Source organism: Cygnus olor, chromosome 6 (assembly GCF_009769625.2).
Source record: "Cygnus olor isolate bCygOlo1 chromosome 6, bCygOlo1.pri.v2, whole genome shotgun sequence".
Taxonomy (NCBI): Eukaryota; Metazoa; Chordata; class Aves; order Anseriformes; family Anatidae; genus Cygnus; species Cygnus olor.
Genome location: NC_049174.1, coordinates 6,972,992 through 6,997,254, shown reverse-complemented (window position 1 = coordinate 6,997,254; position 24,263 = coordinate 6,972,992). Strand labels below are relative to the sequence as shown.

The 24,263-nt window shown below is 40.3% G+C and overlaps 1 protein-coding gene across 28 annotated transcripts in view; it reads left to right on the top strand.

Moving 5' to 3' along the window:
* The window catches only part of KANSL1L (KAT8 regulatory NSL complex subunit 1 like), a 63,313-nt gene that overhangs the window by 22,912 nt on the left and 16,138 nt on the right, over positions 1-24,263 (top strand). For 16 of the 28 annotated variants that reach the window (XR_005820923.1, XR_005820921.1, XR_005820919.1 and 13 more), the window contains exons 4-7: positions 1,370-1,567; positions 4,270-4,391; positions 9,107-9,308; positions 20,908-21,070. Coding sequence is in view for 15 of the 28 variants with exons in the window: in XM_040561050.1 (XP_040416984.1) it covers positions 1,370-1,567; positions 4,270-4,391; positions 9,107-9,308; positions 20,908-21,070 (685 nt within the window). In the remaining 13 variants the exon portion in view is untranslated. The remainder of the gene's footprint in view (positions 1-1,369; positions 1,568-4,269; positions 4,392-9,106; positions 9,309-20,907; positions 21,071-24,263) is intronic. The other 12 variants (XR_005820926.1, XR_005820928.1, XR_005820924.1 and 9 more) reach the window with 1 other exon arrangement.

The following is a 24,263-nucleotide window of genomic DNA, read 5'->3' as shown; positions in this document are numbered from 1 at the left end:
GGACACGGAAGCAAGTTTTGAAGCACCTGAGTTTATTTTTGAAGTATTTTGTTGTCAGGCTTGCAGTTACAGCTTAAACAGAGGAATAAGTTAGAGGCACGAGGAGGACTGGACAATTTATTGTTTTCTCCTGGTCTCATCTTTGAAGGCTCTTTGAGAATTGCTTTCGTGTTTTAGGGCAAGCTGCTGCTGAGGCAGAAGGCAAGGCACAAGTAGAACTACAGGACCCTTGATTTTCCACAACCTAGGTGAAGTCTGTCCCACCATCTTACAGGGGTTCCTTGTGTTCACATAGTGACAGTTTTCCCTTGCTTTTAGTGGAATATTCCCACTAGAAAGAAAAATTTGAGGCAGAGCAATTGAATGATCCCATTCTTTCAATATCTGGTTGATATCTGAGTAACAGTCAGTAAATCCTTTCTCTTTGGAATATGTCTGTAGAGGCTTGGTAGCCTTTTCTGAGTATTACCTGTATTTGCTTAAGATAATGAAAAATTTAAGAGGACATTTGAGGAACTGTTTCCAAGTTTTTTTTTATGTATTTTGTTTAATGTTTTAAGTTTGCTAAATCAACTGAGATGTTACCTGGAAATGTATTTTACACTTCCGTTTTTCTTATCTGTGAAGTGGAAAGCAAAATGGGGTGTTCTTTTCCTACTTTCATTTCTGAAACTGTTATTTCCCTACCATGTAAAGCTGTATTTATCTTATTAGGTGACGTACTTTAGATGATAGATCATGTCTCATACCGTGTTTGTGCAGAATGTCTTGAAAAGTAATGAGATTGCTAGAATATGTAGGGTAGTTGCCTCTGTAATTATGAAACTCTAAAAATGCTCACCTTAAAAATCAATTATTAAATTGTAAAAGGCTTTTGTTTTGACTTGTAGCAGTCTGTATTACATAAAACAACAACCTTGATGCATTTCGTTTAGAACATGGATAAGAATAAGAAAAATAGAGTGCTTTAAAATGCCTCAGAGAAATCCATTGGCTGCAGACTGTAACCAACTTCAAATCAAAGGGTGGCTGTTTCTTACAGAAAAACCTCTTCCTAAACCAGCAGGCAAATGATCGTGTAGTTGCTCTAATAAGTATGAATTTCTGATTTGAATTTTGGCACAGATGTTTAAGCAGTGGTTTAACTCTGTAGTGATCCCTATTATAGGGAGTAGCATGAGCGATGCAGCTTTTCATTAATAAAAATACCTGCTATTTCTATATTTTGTGTATTTAAAATCTGGGCTAAGTGCTCCAGAGAGTTGCTGGGAGGATTTAAGGGGGATCTGCCAGGTTCAGCTGCCCCTTAAACATGATTTAGGAGGGTTAATTCATTGTCAACCAACTGTGTTCAATTGCTGTTGTCTAGGGGATGGTGATCTTAGAAGAATTCCCATTTCCAAAAGACATTTTGAAGAAGCAAATACAATTGACAGACCAAGAAGCTTTATTAAACGCCACAGGGAATTCGCAAGCTGCCATTGAGAGACAGGATTCTTTGCCGGAGCATGACTTTGAAATGTCACCCAGCAGTCCTACCCTGCTTTTACGAAACATAGAAAAACAGGTAAAGTAAAATAAGAACTGAATGGTCAACGGAGCCAAATGATTTACTTCAGAAGCAGGGCAGGTTCCATGGCGATGCCATCCAAAAAGGAAGGTATTTTGCACTCCTGAGAGTGGGTGCTGTTGGATTCAAGGGCTTAAATAATACATTGTACACAGGTTTACAAATTAACCTTTTATTTCTGACGTGTCTGTGTTACTGCATTGTCTCCATCAAAGTGGCCACATAACCGCTTCTAAAAGCTATCCCCAAACCTGCCTCTCCCCTGTAGTTAGGTTTCGTGTAGAGTTGCCACAGGTTATTTCAGGAAATACTTGTGTGAGATGAAAGAGTGCAGCTGAGGATGGAGGTATGCTGCATTTTATGAAAGCCCCAGCTGGATATAATTGTTGGGCTGGCTTTTCAAGTGTTGCAGGAGCAATCCGGTTAGGAGCTGAGGAATTCAAGGTACTTCCCAGGCAGAGCCATGAGCAGAGTTTTGGTTCATGGTGTTCAAAACAGTCATTTCCAAGATTAATTCCAGGAAATACGATAGAGACTCCAGCAGGGTTTTCTTTTGCTAGAAAGTACATAAGGAATATGGTAGGAGCACATTGCTGGAGGAGATACAGGAAATTTGTTTTCTGAATGAGTTTATGGGGTTAGCGTAAAGCAAACCTAACAAAAGCAGTATGGTGCATTAATTACCTTGCTGCTGTCCCTAAATTCTTGGTCATATGCACGTTGTTTAAATGGGGTAAAAGCAGCTTTAGATACCATGTCTGTTCCTGAATCTCTGTGCCAATTTTTCTTATTTGATAGTCATACTTTCCTGTTCTTAAAATGCTTCCCCTGTTTGATGGATCTTAACCACAACAGACAGGAGCGTGGAAGTGATGAAACAGGAAATTTATATGCACAGTGCTGGCAATTGCACAAGTTAAACGAAAGAGCATTTTTAGAATGTGGTGAATGTCCCCTCTTAAGTGATTATTTGGAGAATTAAACACAATTTTCTTTTAGTTAGACACTTAACAATGAGGTACTAGGACTGTGTTTGCTGGTACCAAAGCATTTACAAACAGAGGTCCAAAAACTGCAATGACTTGAAAGTAAAGGTGTTCTTTTAATGCATCTCTCACATTACACCAGATTTCTTCCTTTTTGACCACACAAAGATTTGGGGTTCGATTTTGATTTTATTTTTTTTGACTATTGGTTCTATAAATCAACCTGGACCCTGGGTTTCTTCTTGTTCACCGTCAAGAGTAGCGATGCTGTAGGCTGAAGTATATCCGCACATGTTCCCACATAATTCTTCAGTCCTATGTTAGAGCATTGCTTTGTTAAAAATAAGTAATTTTACGTGTGAACAAAAAAAATGAAACAAAATACAAAATGACTCAGCCTCTCTTTTTTAATACTGTTTTCAAGTTCCTTTCAAAGCTATGCAACGTTTTAAAAACATGTAATTTTTTCCTTGCAGTTGGACGTCTGCCATTGTTGCGGTGTTTTGACATTCAGTAGTCTTTGCTCCTTACGGATTGAATGCTGTTGAGATTTTGAAATCAATCTGCTAAATATTTTACTGACAGCATGTTTGCTTTGTCCAGACCCTTTATAATTGACTTGCTATTTCTGTGCTTTAATATCCATCCCTGAATATTTTATTCTGACGTGGAATTTCTACCTGATTACCCAACTGCATCACTTAAACATTAACAGAAAAGACGTGACTTGTAATAAAACAGAAAATAATTTTTTCAGCCTCTTTCTACATAAATGGTGGCACCTGAAAACGTAAGCCAAACGTATGGAGTAACCTTTAGTAATTCTTGTTTTAAGCAATCATAGTCCTGAATGATAAACCCACAAAAATCTTAGAAGTTTAAGAAAACGTACTCCATTTTAGATACATTTCATTTATGTTTAGTATGCAGCAGACAGTTTCCTCTAAGTAAACTTGTGGCTACGTTTACTGTTGGGAATAACCATTAAGGTTTGACATTTAAAACAAAAACATTGTGAAATGTTATCTGGAGTCAGTCCACAGCTGCATTGCTTTACAGGGAGTAATTCTTAGTTTTAACAAACAACCTGCATTTGTTTTGGGACAACATTAAAAGTCTGGGATTCTGGGGGGTGGGCACTTGTTGCTAGTTTTGAGGACATCAGAAGATTTTAGCCGTTCTGTCTGTAGTTACTCTTGTATATTTCTTTTTAACTACAGTGAGCAATGAGGAGTATTCTTTTAACAAGAAGAAATACTCTGGGTGAACAAAATGTACAATGAATAGCAGACTTTTTTTTTTTTTTTCCTGTTGAAATGCTTTCTGGACAGCCACTTAGCTCTGAGCTGCAGCTGTTGTAATGTCAGCTGTAAAGTGTTCTGGTTTCTTCTACCTTTCAAAAAATGTTGGGCTAAAATACTGAAATCACTAATGTATTTTGTATATTATGTATTCAATGTCCGTGGCTGGGAGTTCAGAATTGGTTTTCTTGTTTGTTTGTTTGTTTTTGTTCTGTTTTGTGTAGCTGAATATGATAATTGTGAAAGAAAAAAAAAAAAAACCCTCTTGATTATTCAACAAGAAGAAACTAAATATGTTTGTTCCATGATGTATGAGACTGGGACCCTAAGCAGGAAAACAACAAAAGCCCAGGACCTTTGTGCTGTTGAGTATGGATAAGGGTCTGACTGCCTTCCATTTTTTATTTTCCAGAGTGCGCAACTGAGTGAAATCATCAGTAGCCTAATTGCTCCACTCAACCTGTCTCCAGCCTCTTCTTCTCTCTCATCCAAAGCTTGTAGGCACAGGCAGCTGGTCAACGGCATCTCCTTCAGGTAGGTGACAGCGTGGTAGTGTTTTGGTTGAGACCAACTGGTAAAGTGAGGTAAATGGAACATATAATCCTTATGGTAACAAATTAGGAAAAGAGAACTGCTTTATGTAAATTTCAGGAGAGACAAAGTCTTGCTTGTAAAGTTGAGTGTAGTAAGTTTCTGTTTGGTTCTTAAAGGCATCATAAAATAATGCCGTCACTGTAATTGCACTTAAGTACTGGGTTGGAGAATGTGTCTGTGTAGTAGTGAAAGGATACAGTAAATATCATGCTACTTTTGATTATTTTAGTCTTAATATATTCAGTCAGCATGAATTCAACTTGAATTACTTGAAAACTGACAAACTAGACTTCACTAGGTTAGTAGAAATCACAAGCAATGCCAGCTGTGGCACTGCGGGTCAGGGTCTGTTTATTTGTGACAGTTTCATTAGTTTGCTCTTCTTCATTTTGAGGCCAAATTTATCTTTGTCAGCTGCTTTTTCAGGAATTTGAGAGAATATTTTTTTTAGTTTGTGGTCTTTTGTTCTGGATGGATTTACTTTCCATGTATGTAGCAGCTTGAAATTAATACTGTAGACAAATGTTTCTCAGTACTATCCGTACGTTGTAATAATACCATTCATTATTCATGAATTTTCTAATAAGCTAGAGGTACTAATCGGTATTATTCTCAAAACGATACTAAGATAATTATCTACAGTCCTGTCTTACAAAATACCTAGGTATTTCTCTTGAGATACTGGTAATGTGATTTGGGGGGATGGAGGAGCTGCTGAGTTATTCACAGGTCTTGATTAAAATGAAGTGGGTGAAGAAGGTGTTCCCTATCAGAGCTGGGGCCTTCCTGGCAGTGTCTGCAGCAGAACCTAATTCCCTGGCTCCCAGCTCTGCGTGGGGCTGGCTACACCGTCTGTTTCTGCGGCTTTGCTGCAGAAGCTTGAGCTTCCACCGAGGAGATTATAATGAGCAGCTTGGATGGGCAGCTTCTTTAACCACCGTCTGTTACCAAAGCGATCGAGGACTGTGCCCTAAATTTAAGGATGAAGGGGTCCCATCACATAGCATTCGTATTCCTGACGTGTCAGTTGTTTACAAATAACGCTGGGAAAAATCAGAAGGTTCTGCTGAGCTTTGGAGTAGAAGTAGCCCTGAAACAGAGTTGCTATTAGAGTTGGGGATATGGAAGAAGAGAGGAATTTATGCTCTTGGAAACCCATGTCTTGAATCAGTGATTTCCTCATGGAACAGATGAGGAAGGGTTCCTGCTTTTAAAAGTGTTTTTAGATGTGTATGAAGTTGACTTCATGACGAGGGGGGCTAATGGTGTAACTTCAAGTCACTTTACTGCATTTTACTTGCCATCAGACGTTTATAAGGAACTCTCCAAAATCAGTCCTCTTTTGGCATTATGAGCATCACACTGGTTTGAGCAGCTCAGGGAGTGCTCGCTCTAAGGCTATTTTTTTTTGTTTTAATGATGATCTCTAACAGCCCAAAGAAGAATGGGAAGACTTAGAAGATTTTCTCAGTGCTGTAGCTCTGAACTGAGAGGCGTGTGACCTTTCTATTTATCATCTTGGAAAATCAGTTAAATTAGTTTAATTTTTCACTTCTTGTGAAGTGTTTTGAAATCTGTTTAAAAAAAAAAAAAAAAAAGCAGTTCATTAAAGATGGTAATTAAGCACAGGGTAGTGGTTACCATAAGAATCCTGCAGGGAAATTTCACTGACTCCTACTTGTGGTTTTGAGTATATTTCAGGTTTTCATTGTATTTTGTTGTTGTTGTTTAGTGTGCAATTAATTCAGGGAGTTACCTACTGGAGTTAATTTATTGGCGGCTTCTCCCCTCACTCTTCCCAGAGCATTGTGACTGAGTTATGTACTTGAGAAAGTAAAAATCAAAGTCAATTGAAAAGTAGGGTGATTCGAAAGACAAAATAGAAGGGATGATACCTATTTTTACTTAGGTAAATTGTTGAAATTAGTTGTAGGCTCCTGATTTGAAAGATATGATTGGCCATGTTTAATGTAGGTCAGCATGTGAGGTGCTTTGAGGTTGGTAATCGTGGGTTTGCAGTATGGTTGGTTACTTGGGCTGTTCCCCCTGGAATTGGTGATGCATGCATGCACCTTCTGGTTGATTAAACGCGGGTAACCTTGAACTGCCATTTGTCAAGGTCTAATTCCATTAGTGGCTTCCTTTTTCCATGTAGCTTTTCTTCAGTCAGTTGAATCTGGATCCCAGTATCAGCCAGGAGCATTGTATGAAGTTAAATGTTTGTAGCAGCAGTTCCTTAAGCTAGTGAAAACCACTTTCTTAGCAGGAGAGAGGAGAGAAAAAATTCTTTAGTTGAGAACAGATAGTCTGTTCTGTGGCTTCTGGTGCGTATGTGTGTCTGTAAGGTCTTGCTCTTCACCTACGCTAGCGCCAGAAAAGCCAACCTGCAAGCTTTGAAAGGAGTGCTTCAGCAAACTCGTGAATTTTACATGTGGGGATAGTTTGCCTCTGTTCTTCTGTAGAATCTTGTTTTGAAAACCATCCTCAATTAAGATCTAAATAAAGGGATAACTTCAGCCTTGACTGGGAAGCCTATTTGCACCAGGGGCAGGAAAACCATACTGCTGTGTATTGGAGCTGCAAGCTACAGAACTGACAATTCTGCTTACTCTGAAAATGGAGCTGAACATTCCTGGAAGGCACAGGAGGGTAAATAGAGCAGCTGGAAGTATTGCAGAGAGATTATCAAAGACCTAGGCAGACCACCAGAACAAAGGCAGGGATTGCAGAAATTGAGGAGCGAGATTTTGGAGCTTTTTGTGCTAATATTCTTGTCCAAGTTGTCTTGTACGTAACAGGGAGGTAGTGTAAGTCCAGAAATTGGTCTTGACACTGTCTGACATGAAGGGAAGTAATGAGAGAGAAATCGGGTTTTGAGAATTCTGAGAAAGTATTTTAAGGAAACTTTTGCGTGGACTTTAAATATTTAATTTCTTTCTCAAGCCTTAGAAGTTCAGCATTAGCATTGAGAATGTCATGCCTCAGTATTTTGGGCTGTTTCTTGGCACTTAACATGTCCCTCTAAATAAATTATACCCTTCTTCTTTTGATTAGCACATTTTTTTCATTGAGTGTGTGTTGCTTGTTGGGATGGTTTTGATATATTAAAAGGCTGGTTCAAATTCAAGCCAATCAAGCATTATTACCACACTAGTACAACGTGGGACAGTGTTTAATCAAGCTTTCATAGCAAGTGCTTCTGTTTAATAAAATGTTCTGTTAGCAGATAGTTACTTGTCAAAAAAGATTGATAAATGGCCTCATAATAAATTCATTTTCAGATTGTATTAAGTTTTTTAATGAATCTGTATCTTGCCAGATGAAGTTCCTGAGAGAAAATAATCATTGGTTCAGAGAAAACAATGCTTGGTGCAGATAGATGACCTGTTAGGAACCAAGGCTGAAATATCCTGTGTACTTGCACTTCTCGGGTAGTTCAGAGTTGTAGTCCAGGTCTTCAGTATCATAAAAAACAAATGCACGCTTGAGTGTTTTTCGCAGTAAGTCGTTTTCTTTGCAGGCAGGTGTTGCTACAGCAACAAAATAAAATTGGGACACGTATAAAAGAGAAGCGCATTCTTCCCATTGAATCATTCCTACCCAAATGGAGGGTATTTTGAATTCTCACCTTGTAGCCTACCTTGTTCGGATGAGCAGGCAGGCTGCAGTTAGGTGAGAGTGATCCAGGTGTGTTAAACGAAGGCAGTTGTTACTGTTCTTGGCCCTGTGCTGGCACATGGCTTTTTTGCTCGTGTTCTGTATAATAAATATTATTATATACATTCTGTATGTAATAAAAGTGAAAATAAAAAAATACCATATGGTTGTAATAGCCCTCGCTCAGTCCCGCATGCCACTCCAGCAGTTATTACTCTTTTCTCCAGCCAGATTTGCTGCTGTCATCTTATCTCTTTGAGGTTATGTATGAGGTAGGTACTGTTTGGTGATAATGAGTGAATAGATAAACAGGCTAATGCAATTTGATTGTTCTTAGTGGCTTCACTGTAATAATTCTTAAAGGAAGTGTCAAATACCTTTCCCAAGCAAGGCAGTTCCCATCATTTCCCTGAAAGTGAGGTTTAATGGCCTTGTGTTGGACAAACTAAACGTGCAGAATTCCTGATTCTGATACGAAAGTTTCACAGTGAGTTGCAGCCCCTACAGGAATGGACTCTGGTTTGTAAGACATTAGTAAAGCTTCAGTCCTTGAGCAAAACTACACAAGCTGAAAGTATTCTGGCAGGACTCTAGGTCTTCTTTATGTTAGCATGACTGTTGCTTTGAGTGGAATGTAAGTTTATAGGGAATTATTAATTGTAATTTAACGTTCATAGGTATTAGAAGTGTCGGAGGGAGTTCTTGATTTGGAAAACCCAAGAACTGTTACATGCTCAAAATTTTAACTTTATTTCAACATTGGCTTCTGCGACCAGAAAAGTGAGCAAGAATGATAAACTTCCTTTTGTAACGTAACACAGAATTAATCAAAGAGCAAACAAAGCACGTACATGGTTTCCTGAAACAGTAAACTAAAACACTTCAGTATGTCTTAAAATTAGATGGCTAATGCTAATCAGAGCTTGAAATCTTGACCTGTGTACATGGAGCGTATTTAACTTTATGGTTTTCCTCCCTTATTAATTATGAAATTGCAGAGCTTCAGACAACAGAGAAGTATCCTCTTCGAGCAGCTGGTTGCTTGATCATCAGCACATCAAGAAAAGAAGAAGAGACAGGACAAGACTAAGATCTCTCTCTGTAACCAATGTCAGCACATCTGCCCGAACGAGGCCACTACACAGTTTCCAGAAGAGAAAACTCTACAGAATGCGCGGTGCCTGTTACTGGAATCAGCAGGTAGGCCCTTGCCTCTCTCTCCAGGAGACAAAACCAAAGAATCCGGCTGCTAGAGTCAGTGTGTGTCTGTCTGGTATGTCAGAAGCATAGTGCATGCTGTGTTGGTTATTTGTTACGTTTGGGGAGCATATAGTGTGTGTGGTGGGAGTACTGGCTGTGTCAGCAGGAGCTCAGAGTTAATGAGTCAAACATAAAAATTAAAGATCTTGCAGAATCCTGCTTTTTAAACCAATTTGTTGCATGGCTATCTGTAAAGTCTTTGTACAGTCTAAGGACAGCTCAAGAGCTTCTTTGGTAGGCTTGACTGCTGAGGAAACATGCTATGGTGTAAATCAGCTGCCTGCTTGTTTTCAGAGTATTTGGTTTAACTACAAGAAAGTTTACACAGCTGGTGGCACATTATTTTCTAGGAAATTAAATTGCAATATCTTAATCTCGTTTCCGTTTTTACTGTTCTTGATTAGCTACATCGCCTCTTTCATGACTTTTTATGAGTGCTTTAAAACTCCTAAAATTTTCTGCATTACAAAGATATTAATACTTTAAAATGGGAAAAAAAACTGTAGTGCAAGACAAGGCATATCTGTTCACAGCTGATATTAATAGCATATTGCTGTTAGGAATGTATAATGAATGTAGCTGTGGCACTTAAAGCAATAGTAGCTAATTTGGGAGCAGAGACAGTATGAACTCATTCTTTAGAGCAGTGTTAGTCCCAAGTGATTTTAATTTCTTGATTACTTTGCCTTTTAGAAACAGCATTACAGTGACAGAAATCTCCATGTCTCCTGTTAACTATCTAGAAAATACAAAGTGTACCAATGGTCTGGGGGGAGAAATTTTCCCCGCAAGGATGTTCTGTGTGAGTGTGCTGATTCAGCACGCTCTACAAAATTGCAGTAAGTGTCCTAGTTTTAGCTAAAGACGAGCAGAAAGCAAGAATTTTTTTCGAAAAGCTGTCTGGTTTCTTATTAGCTTGACTTCCCAGCTTCCTGGCCGTGGGGCATAAAGACTTGGCAGTCTGCCTGGAGGGTTGACAGTGGGGGTTACAGTTTGGGAGCCATAGTTCCTAGTCACTTAGGCATCTCCTCTTGCATTAGCCAAGGAGACTGTTGCTGACCTGGGCTTGTTTCCCATTCAGTCCAGTCCATGTCCTGATAAAGAGCTTAGAGGCCTCGATCCCAGGCTGAGGCCTGACCAGTGCTTCTTGTTGCTCCTCAGCAGGAGACTCCAGGACCTTCCCTTCTCCTTAAACATGCTGGGTTTCCGTTCCAGATGCAGCTTCTAAATAGCAAGCTCTTTTGGAAGCCTGCATCCTGCAGGTTCAAAAATCTCAAATACACACCTAGGCATGCAGGCAGAAGTTTCTACAATTGCCACTTATGTGTCTCTGTCTTTTAAAAGCTGGTCTAGAGCAACTACAGTCCAGAAAATAGCAGTAGAAGCTTGTGAATAGAAACTTCATTTCTGCAGACCAGCAGTGGGAGCACAAAGCAGAGTTTATGTCTTTATCTTCAACCAGCTGGAGAGCTGAGCTGCTTTGGGTGCTCAGTAGTTTACCTAGACTGCAATCAGCAGGCGTGTTTTATGTTATCAGTTAAGGCTTCAAATATTGGAGCTGGGTAACTGTGCGTCTGCTCCATGCTCTTTACATTTCTAGTGCTGGGTTTCTGTGGTCTAAGCCACCTCATGTCTCTGTACTGAAAGCACAGAGATGGCCAAAGATGGTGTGGTAAAGACCTGTGCAGGGAATGCTGTGTCAGAGAGGCCTCCCAGAGCTCGATGAACATAATCTCTTGCTGCCTTCCTTTTAAAAATGACCACTCCCACTCTCCCTCTAAAAAAAAAAAAAAAGCATTCCCATTCTTCCCACAGAGGAGCCTTTAGCATTAGTGAAATGGAAGCAAAAATGTCCTCCATGTTAAAGGAATTCCAGTCTAAATTCCTGGAATTTTAAGGCATATGAAGTGTTTTTATATTTCTTCTGCAGTGATGTGATCCCAAATCAAATTGGTTTGGAATCTCTAGGCTGCTTTCCAAATACCTAAAACACAGTCTTATCATTGTTGAGTTTTAGTAATGGATCTCATGGGTGAAGGGGAGAGATCTGTTCATTTGCATCTCTTGCCTAGTGATCTCTTTATTGACTCTGAATCTCAGCATCTTCAGGGTGTTTGAAGGCCACATATCTTGGATGCCATTGATAGCTGCTGGAAACGTGTGCACCAAGACTGCAGATCAAATGTATCTTCTATTTTACAATCAGGTACTTGCTTGGAAGGGTTTGTAAAATCATTGCTAGCCTTAGCAATAGATGGTTGACTATATGTGTTGTGATGATGAGTTAATGCTTACCGCAGCTCTCAGCACAGAAATCTGTGGTTATGCTGTGGTTTCTACCTGGGGAGTTAACCAAGGGGCTGCATGGAGAGCTGTGTTGTGTGCTACAGAGGGATTCTGCTCATGTTCCTGGAGAAAATAAGAGGTGGTGGCAGCAATCAAGCTGTCAGCTTCAGACTTGATGCAAGTGCCAAACTCAATTAAAGTTTTCAAAACTGAGGTAAAGATTTAACAGAGGCGCATACAGTGTTGGTTAAAAACAGAGATCCTTCTGGGGAAGTAAGTGATAAAATTGAAGTAGACAATTTCAGCATGTTCTGACAATCAAACCTGAATGCTTATCAAGTCTTAAGAGTTAAGAGCCATCAACAGTGTACAGTTTCATTCAAGAAGTTTGATTCTAACAGGCACTGGCACTGTCTGACTCGTGCACTCGCTACGCTTGGTCACCCAGCTGTTGATGAGATTGCTCAGCTTGAAATGGAAGAACACTGGATATCAGCCCAGGCTGAGCTGTAGATTAGGCAGATGTCTAAGGGTAAGGATGCAAAATGTGGAGTGGCCTCTGGGACTGATACCTATTTTTCTTAGAAAATGCATTTATTTTCCAATTAGTAATCCAGCAAATTTCCTCTGGCCTTTCATAGAAAAATTAGTTACTCCTTAGCAACATGGAAAACAGTTGGATTTTTAATGTAATGTTACTGTGCTGCCTCTGGCAGGTGGTTACCCCTCATTTCTTTGAGTTTTAAATATTTTTATAGCCCGTGGTACCATGGTTTGTGAGGATCCCCCTTTCTTTAAGGACATTGGCCTGAAAGCAAGCTGCAGCTAGAGTAGACTTGCTGCTACCTCCCTGCAGCAGTGATGGAGTTAACAGAGAGCAGCTTGCCAAAGTCTGAAGGAGAAGATTGGATCTTCTGAATGCTGCAGCTCCTCTGCCAGCTTCTGGTTCACACAGCCAGCGAGTGCCTGGCGGTGCTGATGGACAATGCAATCTGAGCAAATGAGGACTACTAGAGGAATCACAGCAAATGCAGACTTCCCGTGTGTAGGATGGAAGAAATGCTGGCATAGCTTTGAGGAATTTGTTTTTTCAGGAGGGCAGATGACCGACTATATGCCCTTTTGTTTATTGAATGGCATTCAGAGCGTTGTCCTTCGCATCTTTTCAAATTCTTTTGGGAAGCTTGTTTTCCCTGTGCAACCCCCAACATCCATGTTAGGAAAAGGAAAGTATGAAACTGTGAGCTGCTATCCCATCTGCCAGTTCATAAGGTCACTTGGAAGAGAGCCACATTTTTTCTCTATCTACTGCCATGCTGCATACATTTGCAATGCTGTCAAAAGTTTGAGTCTTCAGTGACCTAGTAGCCTCCCAGTGCTTGCTGAGAGATGCCCTGCATTGTCCTCTGCTTTGATATATTTCTCTTCTGAAGAAGAGTATACCTTGCCCTACTCCAGTATTTTAGGTAATGGTTATACTGTCTACAAGAAAGCAAAGAACTCATGCAAGAAGCAGTGCAAAACTAGATGAATCCTTGAAATTGCCCTGGAAGTGCAGAAGACCTGCCAGATGAACAATATAGCTAGGCTGCAGTGGGATAAATAAAACAGGATGCGGGGTGTTTGCCTTATCCGTCACCATCCAGTATCCTCAGGAACTTGAAACATCCTTTGGGTCCAGATTCGCTTGTCCACTAATTCAGAATGAGTAAGTACCCCAGACAATCTGTTTGTCATCTTTTGGCCGTGGAATCTGTTTTGCATCTCTCTTCTTTCATTATCTAAATATCTCAGTAAGAACTTAGGCCATCTCTGGGTTGCGAGTCAGTGCACAAGCCACTCAGAACAATCCCCTTGCACAGTGAACCCTGGAACTACGGTTTGTTTTGGAGTAGAGGACGTGATTGTAGTGATGATTTCTTCAGCCTGAGTTTTCAATGAGTGTTAAGAACTTGCATGCGGGGTAAAACTATGGAGCAGCTGCAGGCATGCTCTAGTAGGAGGGACATGTGCTCCTGGACGGGGGCTGGAGTCCTGAGATGGCTTCATTTGAAGCACTGAGCTGCAATTGAATCTTTTCCTGGTGTTGTGGCATTTATAACTTTATATTTATAACATTTCCACCCGCACCCACTGCGGATTCTCCAATGTCTGGGTGCTCCCACAAATACTTTTCCTGCAGCAGGGACCTGGAGTATCTCTGGCTATTTTTTGCCTAAACTTGGAGGAACTGAATTTATCTTTGAGATTTCAAAAGCTCTATAAAATTTATTTAATAGCGGCCAACAAGTGTTACTACTACTCTCTGGTAGTCTCAGCGAGGTCTTTGCTTAGCTCACATGTCCTGGTGTTTACTAGAATGTATTTCATCTGTGTGCCTTGTTGCAGGGTTTGTGTTTTGCTGTTGTTTTTTTGTTGTAACAAGGAATTTGTTTTGCCCAGGTCATTTTGTTAGTTTTTCGTGTCACTAGCTAGGATGTTACGTTAGTTTCACCTCTTTTGGTTAAGTGTTGCTTCACCAAGAGGTGTCACTGGGGCTAGGTAGTTAAAACATTATACAGAGATGCCTAAAGGTAATAGGCCAAAGAGGGGTGAGATCTGCCTACTATCAAATTTGGTCCTCTCAAGTTTTTGTGGGGTTCTGGAGCATGGTGTTTGTTTTGTTTTTTTTTAATCAGAAAATTCTCATTGTATTCTGTATCTCCACCTGCTGGAGGAAGGCATGATTGTGTGGACTGAGGCACATGTGGGGAAAACTGCAATTTGAATTTGCAGAGGTGCCAACACCTTGAAAGTCAGGAGCTGAGGTGCAAAAGCTTGCATTTTAGATACCATGAGCAAACAATTGGTATAATGTTGCCATCTCTTGCGGTTGAGTATTGCTATGTTTTTCTCTTCAGTCTCAATCCGGAGTTCAGTGAGAGCATAAGAATATCTGCTTTCATTTAGTGGCTTAAAAAAATATTCCTGCTAGTCTCAAAAAATAAAAATAAAAAAGTGAGTGCTTATTCAGAAGGCTCAAAATCAGGGGGGGGAAAAAAAGTATTTGGGTTTCATGTTTTAATCTGCTTCTCACACCAGTTCTATGATTTTTGCATCCCATTGCTTTCCCAGTGCATACTTAGTGCTAGTGATACTTTTTGTAGATGTCACTTGATAAATGCATAAGGATCTGTGACCAAGTCTTGTTAGTATATGTATTTTATATATATGTATAATCTGTATGATAACTAGCATGCAGAGCCTTTTCCTTAATTGCTGAGCATGTGCTATCTACAAGTGGTCTGTAGCAAGCACCAAAAATCACAGGAAGGGAGAATATGGGACAGGGCATGTGTGCAGGCAGACAGCTCCCCAGGGTACTAAACATACTGTGGAAGCTGGACCCTCTTTTCTGCCAGGTGTACGCCTGTCTGGGGATGAGAGTTTTATCAACCTGCTTCCTAGAATACCATCCCTTTTCCCCTGCCAGATTGTCCCATGTTGTGGTTTATTTGCTTTTAAGGAGATTGAGGAGATACAGGTGAGTTCTTTGTGGCTGTTATCAGTTGATGGTTTCTCTAGCTCACTCAGTCTGCAAATCATGAAAAAAAAAAAAAAAAGGCACTGATAGTAACTATCTAACATACCATTCAGTAGCCAGCCAGCAATTCTGCCCTCAGGCAGAGAAGCAGCCATTTCCCCATAGTTGCACTGAAAGAAGCCTACTGGTTGTCATTCCCCTTGATGTGTCGCTAGGTGTTGTCTCCACCACCCGCTTCTGCATAGCTCACTGGCACTGCTGGATTCTCAAGCTGTGAGTACAAGGAGTGGTGCTGTCTTGCCAAGTCTCCTGCAAACTGTTTTCAAGAAGAGGATGCATCCGGCACTAGTGAAAGTGGTGGAGTGCCTCTGTGGATGTCTTCTGGTCTCAGGGTAGAATCCATTGGTTCTGGTTTACCAAGTTTGTAAGTGAAAGTAATAGTTGATAAAGTTACTGTTCTAACTCTGGAAGCTTTAAAAAGAAACTCTCCTATATGTAAAATCAGGAGAAAAAAAAACTCATCTGGAAAAAAAAGGTATTTCTATGCATTCAACTATTCTGAATCTATGATAAGACTTATCTGTTGGGGAGGAAGGAGGGGAGAACACCTTTTGCTTTGTAATGCTGTGATATGAGTAGAACTAAATCCCTCTTGGTAAGGTTTATGTTAAGCCAGTCAATCTGTAAATTCACTTTTCTAGAACAAAAGACTCGAAGTGTTCTTTTCACAGTGTTGCAACTTTAGCTTATTAAAATGTTTGAGTGTTCTACTGATTACATCTACTCTTAATGTCTATATGGCATTTTTACAAAACATATCTACATGGGTTAAAATATCTTTCCTTCTTTGGATTTATGTGATTGGTCAAAGATTAATCACTAACTGAATTTTTTCAATTGATTTGCTTCTTCAACAAAAGGGTTTTGTTTCAGAATGTTGAAGACAGCATACATGTCCACAGAGCAGATGGAAATCCATCTCCTATTGGCTTAAAACTGGATTAAGGAAACCAAACTACATTTGTACTTGTGAGAGGTGGGTGGTCTGTGAGAAAGGTACAAGCTACCAGTTCTTCTATGACACTGACCAAAGATCTGAATTTGAGACGGGCTGGATGCTGAGTAAGTTATCACTAGGCTTTATGAAAGTCAGTTTCTTTCAGTTCTCTCCCTGGAAAAACTAACCTCTGCCACAGGCTCTGCCTTACTGACAGCTTCAGCGGGGCCAGAGGCAGACTGACTGTTGTACATCCTAGGGCAGCTTGCTCTGCTGCACCTGCTGCACCTATGTATAGATGGCAGGCAAGTGCATGGGAAAGGTCATCTATAGAAACCGGAGCTGGCAGGGAGGCTCTGCAATGCATCGTGCATCTCTGGCACCATCTGTTAGGCACCTTCCCATGTAGGGCTGTCTGAGATGCTTCGCCCATCTTCCCCCCGCACCACATGTTGGTAAGGGAGGAAGTCTTTGGGGCTTTCAGAGTTACCTTTCACTATCCCCATGTTGTGTGTTTCCTAAAGGTATTCTTTTGTTAAGCTCTCTCTAGGGAGCCCCAGAGGGTTAGCATGTGAAATAAGAAATGTCATTTAAGTGCATGTTCTGCCAGTGGGACATACCTCTGCTCAGAGCAGTTCGTTGTGTATGGAAGAGGGAGGCCATGGAGAAGTGGACTGGCCTCTAAGGTGGGTGCTAAAGCACAGAAGCAAGTGGGTAACACGGTGCTCTGTTGGTTTGAGCTACACGTAGCACTGCTAGAGGATTAAAAGTGAGTAGTGTGTTTGTTCAGAGAGGGGGCATCAGCTGTCCATATGGTGGTTCTCTCCTGTCCCACAGGTAAGCCTCTGCAATGCAGTTGGCTGCTCTTTTACTGAAGAACAGCCTTTAATATTTATGGAGGTAGCTCCTCTTTGGTATTGCTGTAAAGTTGTGTGTGTGTGGGGAGAATAAATACATTTTCAGGCTTATAAGAGTAATCAGAAGCAGACGTGACAGGTATTCAGCAGAGTGTATTCAAGCTGACTTAATTAACTTAGTGGATTCATACACATTGGTGTAATTGAACTGGGGCTCTCTTGTACTGTTACACTTATACCATTTTTGGAAACGTGCCTGAGTTTCAGTAATCAGTAGCTGAAACCATGAGGCGAGTATTCAGAAGTCTCAACTGGGAGCACAAAACATTTTTCTTTTCAGTTGTGGCACACTTCACAAACTTTTTTCTCACGGCAGGATGATGGTTGGCTGGCGCTGCTAGGCTTTCTGATCTTTCTAGAATAATGGCATGACCCCATCGTGCTTTGGCTAATGCATCAATTTATCACAAGCAAGTGCAAAAATTGTTTTGAATATCAAAATTAATTGCTCACTGCATTGTCTGTGACCCAGTAAGACAGTACTAAGAAAAAAAAAGTCCAAGAAGATTAAAATTCATAATATTCTGGAAAATTAGATTCTGTTGGTGATACCACTCCTTAGGAAGTTTAAAACAGAGCTACTATTTTAGCTTAGGATTTAAAGGTCACACACTTCTAATTTCCTCATAAGTACAGCATATTTTCTTTTCCATAATAGAATTAACGAAATGTAATGCTATTCTTCATATCTACTTACACTCAGGAAGCATGAGGTTTTGTATTGCAGTGCTGAAGAAAAATGTTTCAGTAGATGCGTAAGGTATTGTATATCAGGAGAAAAATGATACGGGTTGAGTAATATCTTTCTTGCCTTCTGAAGGGAAGGTTGGCATTGTAGCCAGGCTTGTAGACACCTGTCTTCTGAGAGCTCAGTGCCTCGGTTTTCATGAAACCACTTGTCTTTGCTGTGGCTGAGTGTCTGTGTTAGTGGGGTTGTTTTGTTCAGTTGTTTTTGGTGGTTGGTGGGGTGTGTTTTTGGTTGGTTGGTTTGGGGTTTCTTTTTTTGATGTATTGCAAAATCAGTAACTAACGGCTGTAAAAGTCAAGCTGTAGACTCTGATGCTGAATTGGAAGGGGGGAGAGTTTTGTTCTTCAATAACGAGTTCTTCAGTTTTATTTCATTAAGGTTGAAGTGCTTTCTTTGAGCAGCATGCTTCCATTCCAGAATGAAGGGCTTCACAAATTGTTTAATCAAGAGTTGATTAAATCAACATTCCTGACGAACATCGTGATTTCACTAATTCAGCGTTTTCCAGTGGAAAACTACTGCATTAGAAATTTAAACCAGATCTAGTAACTGGGAACACAGACACTGCCAGGCCTTTTTTTTTTTTAAGCTTTTTTCTAGTAACTTCAGAGGGTTTAACTAAAATTGCTCGTTACTATATAAGTCCTTATTTTCTTTTGAATTATGGACTGCCTTAATGAAAGATGGAATTATTTAGGTGTTGATGCCAGAGCATTGAAGGAAATAATGCACAAACTCAGGCATAAGCATTGGAAACTCCAACCACAGACAAGATGAGGAAAAGAATTGGGCGCTTGCCAATGTTGGCAATTTGATTTCATTACTATTTCAAAATAGACTGTGGAGGTTATTTGACCATTTCATGCATGTTTTTCAGCAGGCTTAGCTTTAAGCTGTATTGTAAACGTGTTCGCAAATGAAGTGCATTAAAGCAAGTCAGGACTAAGGGACTGGCTGTCAGCATATGTTGGTCTTATCTATGTCTTTTCTAGGTAATTTTACTGATTACCATTTGGGGATTTATTTTTAAAAAAATTATTTACTGTACTGTGGATTCATTTCTGAAAAAAACGAGGCAGAGGGAGTGCAGTAGCAATTTAGTGGACATTCAGGAAACTGGTTCATTTCTGAAAAATATCTCTGGAAACAGCTTTTTGTGCAATTTTGAAAAGCAAAATTTTGAAATTGCATTGAAGGCAAAAGCTCTTCAGGCTTTAGCTTAACGGTCCATATAATGGGAGACATTAAGTTTGCTTTAGCACTTACTGCTTGCTGTATATTGGCTTCTATGCCAGCACTTCGTGGATATTTAAAGTTTAACAGAAGAAGCATGCCATATGTCTGCCACGGGAAATGACAGACAGTGTTTTGAAGGAGTCCTGGGCTGGAGAAGAATTGTTTCCAAAGTAAGCCAAAAGTGCTTCTGTGTAAACGTGTGTATGGAGATCACGGTGGCTCAGGGAATGTTAAAGTTTTCGTTTGTGAAAACTGGGAAATAAAACAAACAGCCCTCACTACCAAGGGGTCTCCTCTGCTCCAACATCCTAACAGGCAGCTTACATGATTTTAAGAGATCCTGCAGTTTGTCGATGGGGAAAGGAAGAAATAGAAAGGGGAATTTTTCATGGGATATTTTCAGGCTTAGCATGGGTTGCAAAACCTGATGCCACCTGACAGAAGTACTGATCTCAGCAAGGGGAGGGATTGTTTCTGTGGTGGATACGAGCACTGCATCGCTAACAGATGAGTGATGCTTCTAGAATACAGCCTGGAGTACCCCAGGCAGAAGGAGGCAGCTAAAGAGATTTCTTTAAGCAGAAGTACTTAGAAATACAAGTGATGTTTGTTTGATTGTCTTTCCTCTGATGCAGCTGCTAGATGTTTTCCTCTTATTCCATAAAAAGTCATAAGAAAATCAAGACAGCCACTGTTAAATCCATTCTTACAGTTTATTAAGTTGAAATCCTTTTCCAGGAGATGATAGATGTGGCTGTTTGCATGGTGTTAGGCTGAGAACCTCGAAGTACCTCAGTTGTCCCCATTTTAGGATTCTGCAGCATTTGGCAAAGTAACAAAAACCTCATTTTCTGCATAGCAATGGAAGCCCTTAATGTCAGTACCTTTGGGGTTACTACCACTAGTATCCAGAAAGGCTGAAAGTGGCATCAGCAGCACTATTTCCCTGTAGTGGTTTTGTAGCATATTCTGAAGCATGGACTTGAGTTGCTTATTGCTTAGTAGTACCTTGTTCAACTCTTTCATTCTGTCTTTGAGAGCTTAGCATATTGCGTGCACCTCCTACTTATTTCTGCCCATTTTCACCCTGCGTTTTGCCTTACTGTCTTGCTACTTTGCACCCACCAGTTCTGTGCAACCCATCATTTAACTCACTGTGCTCTAACAAGCCTTACAAAGAAGCAGCTAAATTGATCTTTCTCAGCTCTCCTCCTAGTAGTAACTCCTCTTACTACCTATTAATGAATTGTTAGTGCATCCCTCTCCTGCATTTATTGTTCTGTATCTTTTGTTTCTGTTGCTTATCTGACATTTAAGTTATAACAAGACAAGGGCTTTGCCCTCTTGCTTTGTGTAAATATGCTGCATGCACAAAATATTTAATGTTGTATCTTGCATTAAAATGTACAAGCTGTCCAGAGATGTAGTTACTAAGAATCATACTGAAGGGATAAATTGAGGAGACCCCTATGCGTAGTTCAGTGTTAGTATTGTTTGTGCATCCATGTTGTGCCTATTGTGCTGGAATGGCATTGTAAGCGGTGGTGGTTGGTCACAGGACATATCAGAATAATGATTGGAAACAGCTACGTTTTGCTCTGGAAACCCTGACAACTGTTTCCTGGTCCTAATTAAAGGGTATTTTTATATTCTTTGTATTGTGCACCGTAGTTCATAAGAAGTGGGGTTAGTCATGTTTAGACTAAGTTTGTAGGAATATTTTTTCCATTCACACATCAAGGAGTCACTCTAAGTTTTTTCTTTTCTTCTGGTCCAGTTTGAGAGAAGTGAGTAAAGGAGAAGTTAACCTTTCTTTCTGTGCATCCATGCAGACTTCGCCATCTAGAGATGCCTCCTGTCCGTACAAAACTCAGTTACCATGCATGGTGCCAGCCTCAGCGTTGATCACCAGTGAGTACAGAACAGAATCTAGAATACTGGATTATGTGCAAGAGCTGGACTCTTCCTTCCATCCCGTCTTATCATTCCCTTCAGGTAAGTAACTCAAACCCCGTGCCTCTAACAGGGTTGGGCTTGTGAAAGCTGTAGAGCTTGTGGACTACTTTTCCTTACGAGTGATTTTTTTTTTTTTTAGAATTTAGTTTTCTTACAGAAAACTTCACGCCGGCAGAACATGAGTTTAGACTAAATGAAAGCCTTAGCTTCCTCCTGACATATGAAAAACACACTGTCTAGGTGTCCCATGCCAGTAAGACAGTTGCAATTCAGAAAGACTGACCCAGGAAAAATATGGGGATAATCTGTTTCACAGTGTGGCTGATAAGTCAGTGCTAGTCACTTCAGTGATGCTTTTGCCCACGCACTGCTCCATCTTGGTTCTCTCGTTTTCATGAGCCGCTTTCAGTTCAGACCCTTTGCACTAGGCAAGAAAGCTTTTTTTTTTCTTTTCAGTTTTTGTAATCGTTCTTGTAATAGCCTTTTTGGTGATCTTGTTTAAACCATATTTATGGTTTCTGTCATCTGATTCTTTAAATTTTTGAACAATAATGCAGATGTTTCTGACTCTTCTTCGCCCTGAAACTAGTGCAGGTGCAACTTGGCAGCACTTAGGGCTTCAAAATTGCACGTTTGGTGCTGCTGCCTGCAGGAAGGATTTGTACTGTTAGATTTTTTGATGTTTTTGAGGTATTTGTTGACCAGTACAGCAATACTGCTGTTCTGGGTGTTGTCTTTGCCACAAAATAATCCTGAACATGAAGCTTGGACTTCCATGGAACTGTGTGAGCCTTTAATCACACCCCCTGGCTTCCCAGAATGACAGAGTATATGCTTCATCCTGCCACTGGGAAGTCAGGGATTCAAGGAAGTGTTGGGTTTGGTGAACGCATCGCTGGCCAGTGGAGAAGAGCCAGGTGTGGATGTGGAACCCTGAGGAGGTCTCAGCTCCTGCAAGTTTACATCCCACGTGTGGGATACAGAGGAGATTACCTCGAGGAGCAGACAGGGGGAAGAAAACACTCCAGGAGTGCAACAGCAAAAATCCCAATCAGCAGTATTCCTCTGGGGAGAGGAGACAGAAGCAAAGCAGCTCTTAAATCTTTGTTCTTTCCAGACCCTTTCCCTCACTTACCCCGTGTCTCTGGCTGCCCAGCTGGACAGGAGCCAGGGGGATAGGCAGTTCCCAAATCCCTACAGAGGAGAGCTGTCCCCACACGCTGCTGCTTGGGTGGCTGCCAGTTTGTCTAACTCATCAGATTGTTTCCTTGCTTCCGCTTCTGTGCGAGCTTCACTGTACTACAGTGTATATGTTTTGGGTGGCTTTTTTCAGTGTTTCTTAAGACATCTGTTCAAGGATAGTCATTTAAGGCTATGCCCCTTGCTTTCATTTTTGCCTTAATCTCAAGGGAGACTAGGAAATTCAACAAGAATGTTGGAAATCTTTTCTTAGAAAAGACGGCTCTAATCATCATGAAAATGAAAGAGTCTGAAAGGCTTTTTATTGCCTTGTGGCTGCTGTTGGTCACTTTGCCAGGAGGGAGGAAGAAAAATATTATTTTAGCTTCATTCTGATACCAAGGACATCTTTCTTTTGAGGAATATTTATTCTCTTTTCCAGGAACCTTAGCCTTGCTACTAATAGATGAGACAGGAAGAGCGCTATGCTGCTATCTCCTGCTCAGATGCAGTCCTTGCTTTTGAGGACTGTGCTGTGTATTCCACCGTTTCTTCCTCCTCACGAGGACTGCTAGTCTTTTTGTCATTTTATTTTATATGAACAAATTATGAAGAAGTGCATGCTAGAAATTTTCCAGTTTGGTCAGGTGGTCTGATTCACTTTCATCTTTTATTTGCAGCTTCCTTTGTTATCCCTTTCCAGAGGGACAACTTCTCTTAAAATGCCACTTGTGGCGTGCCCACATCTTTTATCATTTTCTTTTGAATAAGGAAAGTTTGTCAACACAGTAGAAGAAAAACAAAAACAAAAAAAAAACTTTTGTTTTTTTTTAAATTTCCTCTGTGTGGTAGAAAATATTATTGGTATTTGTCTTATTTCAAAACTCTGTGAATTAGATTCTTCAGTGTGTGAGGAGGGATTCAGATTGAAGATTCAGATGTTGTTCTCTGTATTTTTTTATTTTTATTTTTTACTTCCAAAGAAGAATCATAATTTGCAGACGATTTAATTGTATAGTGCAATTGGACTGGCTCACAGCGTGCTTGCATCTGGAAGTATAATGCTCGTTACAGATCTGAGTCCTGCCCTTAAATATTTCCATATTACCAAGGGTCTTTACCAAAAATATGTGAGTGGTTGCATTATACCTTGAGCATAGAAGTGCCTTTTCAAACTTGCACCTTGACAGCTGGAAAATTGTAGTTTGCTTCTGATGTTTGGGTCTGGTATTTGTGCATCTAGCTTGTGGATAATCTGGGACAAATACTCCTGCCCTTTTAATTAAGGCACAGGAGTGCATAATAAACAACCTCTGAAACATCAAGGTGGTTCCCCAGGAAAAAAAAAAAGGCAGGAGAAGCATTTGTTGTTTTTTTTTTTTTGCCTAAATGTCATGACCAATAAACCTTTCAGACCTTATCTATGCTTTACTCAGAGGTAGAATAAAAAACATGCTAAAAAGCTTTTGCAGGTCACCTTTAGTCTTGTGACAAAATACCTGCTTAGATCAGTATCAAATTGAAATAATTTGTCATTTTTAGTTAGCAAAATACGTTGAAAGCTTCTGTCCTGGCAAGTCCTCAAAGCTAAGATTATATGTAAATAAAAATACTTCAGCGCCCACCCAGTGGCCCTGTGCTCAGCCCTCTTCTCATTCTGAATGTAATAGTTGTCAAGCGTGCTGCTTACGATGACATATTTCTTTCTACTTAATTTCTTTCATTTAATTTTGTTTCCGGAAAGGCTTTTCAAACAGAGACCAATTTTTCTTAAGCCTTCCTGTCCTAACAACAGTGGCTGAATTCCTTACCACTTGAGATGTTTTGCAGACTAATTCTTGGTTAGAGCTCCCTCGGGAAATGAATTGCATTTCCCTGCTGTAGCCTTTGCCAGGGAGAGAAAGAAGGAATGTACCTTGAAATCACCTCTAGGCTCCCAGCAGTAGTAATTTTCAAAAGCGTTAATTACTTGTACCCAGAAGGATGAACCGAAGGCTTTACAGATTACAGGGGAAGTGCACTGTGCTCTCCACCGTGCTGGGTTTTGTGCAGG